Raw genomic sequence first — 4,311 nt, 5'->3', positions numbered from 1 at the left:
TAGGTGAAGGAGCGGAAGGCGATGTCGAGGTGGAGGTCCCGGGTCTCTCGGTAGCCCCAGAACTGGGACTCGAAAGTGACCCAGCCCTAACACGACATGCCCCGGGCCTCACGGACGACATCCTATAGCTCCACGGCGAGCGTCCCGAGGATCCAGGACAGGATGATGCTGTCCATCCGGAACCAGGACGGGGCGGTGTAGGAGCGATCGGTGAGGACATGGGCGTCAAGGGCGTAGCGCTAGAGGGTGAGAAGGACGAGGTCCCTCCAGCGAGCGTAGATGGCGGAGTTGGTGTCGAGGATGACCGGCACCAAGGACTAGATGTTCTGGACACGGGCAGCCTGGGCATGAAGGTTGGCGATGGTGGAGGCCTCGTAGTCGGAGGTGGGATTATCGTCGGCGACCGCGGGCGAGGAGACTCCAAGAAGGAGCTCGACCTCCACCAGCTGACGAGCCAGAGCGGCAACGGAGGCACGCTCGTGCTCCTAGGTGAGGGTCGTGGCCCGCTCGCGCACCTGAGCAGCGGCGATGGTAGATCTGGCGGCGACGAGGGCGGAGTTGGCTGGAGTGCAATCCAGGCCGCCAACATCGCTGCGGGGAATGGCGGTCGGGGGCACCGAATAGATGACTGCACTGCCTACCGGGTCTTGGGCAAAGGTGGCAGGTGGGATGGACCCCCCATGCGAAGGTCGGGCGGACACGGCCGCGACCCTGGTCGGTCCCGCCGCGCCGGCCGCGCCGGGCAGAGGCCGCCCGCGGAGGTGGCGGCTCAGAGCATGGAGGAGGGGGACGGTGGTGTCGAGGCCCGTAGCGCCCGCGCCCGCGGCCCCAGCAGCGGTCGCGCCTGGAGCAGAGAGGATAAGGGGGGAATAAGAGGAGGCGGGAGGAAGGGGCAGTGGCGCGCCGGAGGAGGGAGTAGGTGGCGGCGGCGCCCCAGAGGAGGAGGGAGGAGGGGGGAGCGCCGGCCATGGCCAGGGAGACGGCCGGCGGCGGCTACTGGGAGAGAGGAGGGAGAAAGGAAAAACCTAATCTGATACCATATTGGAATAGATGAATCACTTAAGAAAACCCTAGGGAGAGTTATATATATACAAGATACATGGGCCTCAATGGGCCTAATGACACACACTCCGATAGCAAGAACTCACCATCTCGATGTACCCTGTGTCTAGGCACATCACCGGATGGCCGGGGACCGGATTCTCCGGGTCTTGGCCCTCGATCGCTTCCCGGATCTGCTGCCTGACCTCGGAGTCTCCGGGTACCATCTCTGCAAGCGCGCTTCCCACGGACGACGTCGTGGGGCCCATCTCATGCAGGGTGAGGCCCCGCACCATTATGGGTGCCACCCCCCTCATGTGGAAGGCATTGATGACCCCGACACTGGTCAGGCCGCGCCCCTTCAGATGCCGGATGGCACCCAGCAGAGCGCCGCGTCTTCTCCCTCTCCACCAGGCCGTCCGACCACACACGTGGAATCCCCACCACGGGCTGGCCGGTGAAGCTCGAAAGGGGTCCTGATCTTAGTTCTTGAAATAGAACCACGAACGATGCCACCCCTTGTGGGACTTCTTTGGGAGGACGTCGATGTACTCTTAGGACCGGCTACCGCGGAGGTGGACGCCAGCGCAGCCGATCGGGGGGATCTCCCACACCCCCTCCTCCTACGACTTCTAGAGCTGAACGGAGAAGAAGTACTTCCACAACTCGAAGTGGGGCGGGATCCCCAGGAAGCCCTCGCACAGGGTGATGAAGGCTGAGATGTGCTGAATCCCGTTGGGATTCAGATGCCACACCTCGATCCGATATTGGTGGAGCAGGCCACGGAAGAAGTCTTGGGCGGGCGTCACGAAGCCACGCTCATGGAAGTGCGTGAACAACATGATGTAGCCATCCGGCGGCAATGGCGCCCTTACGCCGCTCAGCTCAATCCACTCCACCGCTTTGGTGAGGGGGCATAGCAGCCCCTTCGCCACGAGCCCATCTAGGTGCGCACGGGACACGTCGGATGGCAACCACCCCACCATGGCGGACGGACGGAAGGAATGGAGCTTGGGCGGGCCGGTGTCTCGACGATGGCAGGGGCAGTGAGGCAAGCAAGGTGAACAAGTGTGTAACTTGCTTTGCTAAATGAGTGCAGGAAAGCCGGCCGATGCTCCCTCCGATCCGATTTAAGGGGGGGAGACGAGCCGCCGTCTCGATCTCCACAACCCCCATTACGGCAGCGGCTGCTCTCGGCGCATCGTATCCCGTCCAAACTGGGGCCCATGACGCCAACAGTCGCGGCCCGTGGAGGAATGTGCCTCGTGGCAAAAGGATGACGACGCCCTCAGATAAGGAAAGGAATGGGCCGAAAGACGCCCGATTGGCCCATCACCATTCTAGGGTTCGGAAGCTGGCCCACCGGAGGGTTCGCAACTGCCTAGGAACACCACTGAGCGAGGGGCGGGGACAGACGGGCACACTAGAGGCCATAACCCGGGCACCCTAGCTACCTACATGGAGTAGCAGCTCAGCTAGGACCCTGCACCTTGCACACACAAGGAGAAGCAGGAGTTGTGGAAGTACTTCTTCTCCATCTAGCTACAGAAGTCGCAGGATGCGGGGGTGTGGGTGATCCCCCCGATCGGCTGCGCTGGCGTCCACCTCCGCGGCAACTAGTCCCAAGAGTACATCGATGTCCTCCCCAAGAAGTCCCACAAGGGGTGGCACCGTTTGTGGTTCTATGTCAAGAACTACGATCAGGCCCCCCTTTGGAGCTTCACCGGCCAGCCCGTGGTGGGGACTCCGTGCGTGTGGTCAGACGGCCTGATGGAGAGGGAGAAGACGCAGCGCTTTGCTGGGTGCCATCTGGCATCTGAAGGGGCGCGGCCTGAGCAGTGTTGGGGTCATCATTGCCTACCACACGAGGGGGGTGGCACCCATAATGGTGCGGGTCCTCGCCCTGCATGAGATGGGCCCCACGACGTCATCCGTGGGAAGCGCGGTGGCAGATGCGGTACCCGGAGACTCCGAGGTCAGGCAGCGGATCCAGGAAGCGACCGAGGGCCAAGAGCCGGAGTATCCGGTCCCCGGCCATCCGGTGATGCACCCAGACGCGGGGTACATTGAGCTGGTGAGTTCTTGCCTCTTCCCAAGCCTGCATGTTTTGCCTTCGATTCTTCCTTCCTCTCGTAACCGCGACACTGGTCCTCGGGGCCGCATCCTTGCAGGAGCTATTCAAGCTGTTCTGCGTCTCCCGAACCCCGCTGCCGGAGGATGTAGCTGGGAGGCAGGAGCGCCGCCTCATCGCTTAGGCATACAAGAAGAAGAAAGAGGAGAAAAAGGAGAAGAAAAGGGAGTGGGAGGCTAGGCGGCGGGACCGCGCAAGGTGCCGGAAAGACGGTGATGATGTGTCCATAGAGGACGAGCCCATAAGCGACGACGACGATGATGACGTCCACGCGGGTGAAGCGTACGATGTCATCACCGACGCGATGTGGGATAGCCTGATGCTGGAGGACGAAGTTGAAATTGGGCATTCGTCCCCGACCTTGGTAGGGTCTTCCGACCCTGCTTCCTCCCGAGCGGTGGGGGGAAGCTCCAGCCAGGCTGCGGCGACGGCCAGCTTGTTAATCGCCGCGGTGGTTGCACCGAGTCCTGCCCCTTCCCCGATGGCAGAGGAGAATCAAGTCAGGTGGGTTGGGTGACCAGCTCGCGGCCGGCGTCAGTGGCCCTTGGGAAGCGCCCTGTGGCATCCGGTTCAGCACCGTGTGGATCGGCCCCGAGGCGGCCACGATCGTCGTCATTACGGTGAGTAGTTCGCATGAGTCTTCCTTCCCGGGATGCGTCGGTGCATCAAGACCTCCCATCTTAACCGTCAGCTATTTTTTTTTTCATGTTTCAGGGCGCCCGGCGCCCTGGGTCCGCTGGTGCTTGCTCCCAAAAAGACCCTCATCAAGCAATGGGGGCTTCCGAGGGGCGTCTCCTCGGTGGAGACGCACTCGAGCTGCCCTGCGCAAGAGGGGTCGGGGGGTCGGAGCGGTGACATTCCGGGCCCAATGGTTGCGCTGCTGACCCTCTCGTCGTCATCACCAGCGGGTGCTGGGCACACTAACCCCATGGTGCTTCCGCTCATCAATGTGCTCGACTCCCCCGAGGGCCCTGACGCGGACACAAACCCCGAGAAGGCGGCGGGGATCGTCAAGGCGACGGCGCATGTTGGGGTAGCGCCGACAGGAGTGGGGGATGTGGCTCCCGCTGCCTCCTTCGAAGTGCTGGTGACCGAGCGTGTGGCGCCGTTCGTTCTGGGAGCCGCACTCCTGCCAAGCC

The 4,311-nt window shown here is 62.8% G+C and overlaps 1 protein-coding gene across 1 annotated transcript; it reads left to right on the top strand.

Moving 5' to 3' along the window:
- Positions 1–218: 218 nt before the first annotated feature.
- LOC120667990 (PE-PGRS family protein PE_PGRS16-like) lies at positions 219–1,534 on the top strand. The gene is made up of 2 exons (XM_039947957.1): positions 219–915; positions 1,392–1,534. Exons 1-2 carry the CDS (start codon positions 219–221, stop codon positions 1,532–1,534), a joined length of 840 nt encoding a protein of 279 aa, XP_039803891.1.
- The last annotated feature ends 2,777 nt before the right edge of the window (positions 1,535–4,311 follow it).

This window comes from Panicum virgatum, chromosome 3N, assembly GCF_016808335.1.
Source record: "Panicum virgatum strain AP13 chromosome 3N, P.virgatum_v5, whole genome shotgun sequence".
In the NCBI taxonomy this organism is placed as follows: domain Eukaryota; kingdom Viridiplantae; phylum Streptophyta; class Magnoliopsida; order Poales; family Poaceae; genus Panicum; species Panicum virgatum.
The sequence above is the reverse complement of the archived record's forward strand: the minus strand, read 5'-3'. Positions and strand labels throughout refer to the sequence as shown.

Excerpts from the sequence above, each read along its gene's own strand:
- LOC120667990 (XM_039947957.1), top strand. The coding sequence starts at position 219 with ATGGGCGTCAAGGGCGTAGCGCTAGAGGGTGAGAAGGACGAGGTCCCT. Across the intron at positions 916-1,391 it reads GTGGCGCGCCGGAGGAGGGA|GCCGCGCCCCTTCAGATGCC; the intron begins GTAGGTGGCGGC and ends GACACTGGTCAG.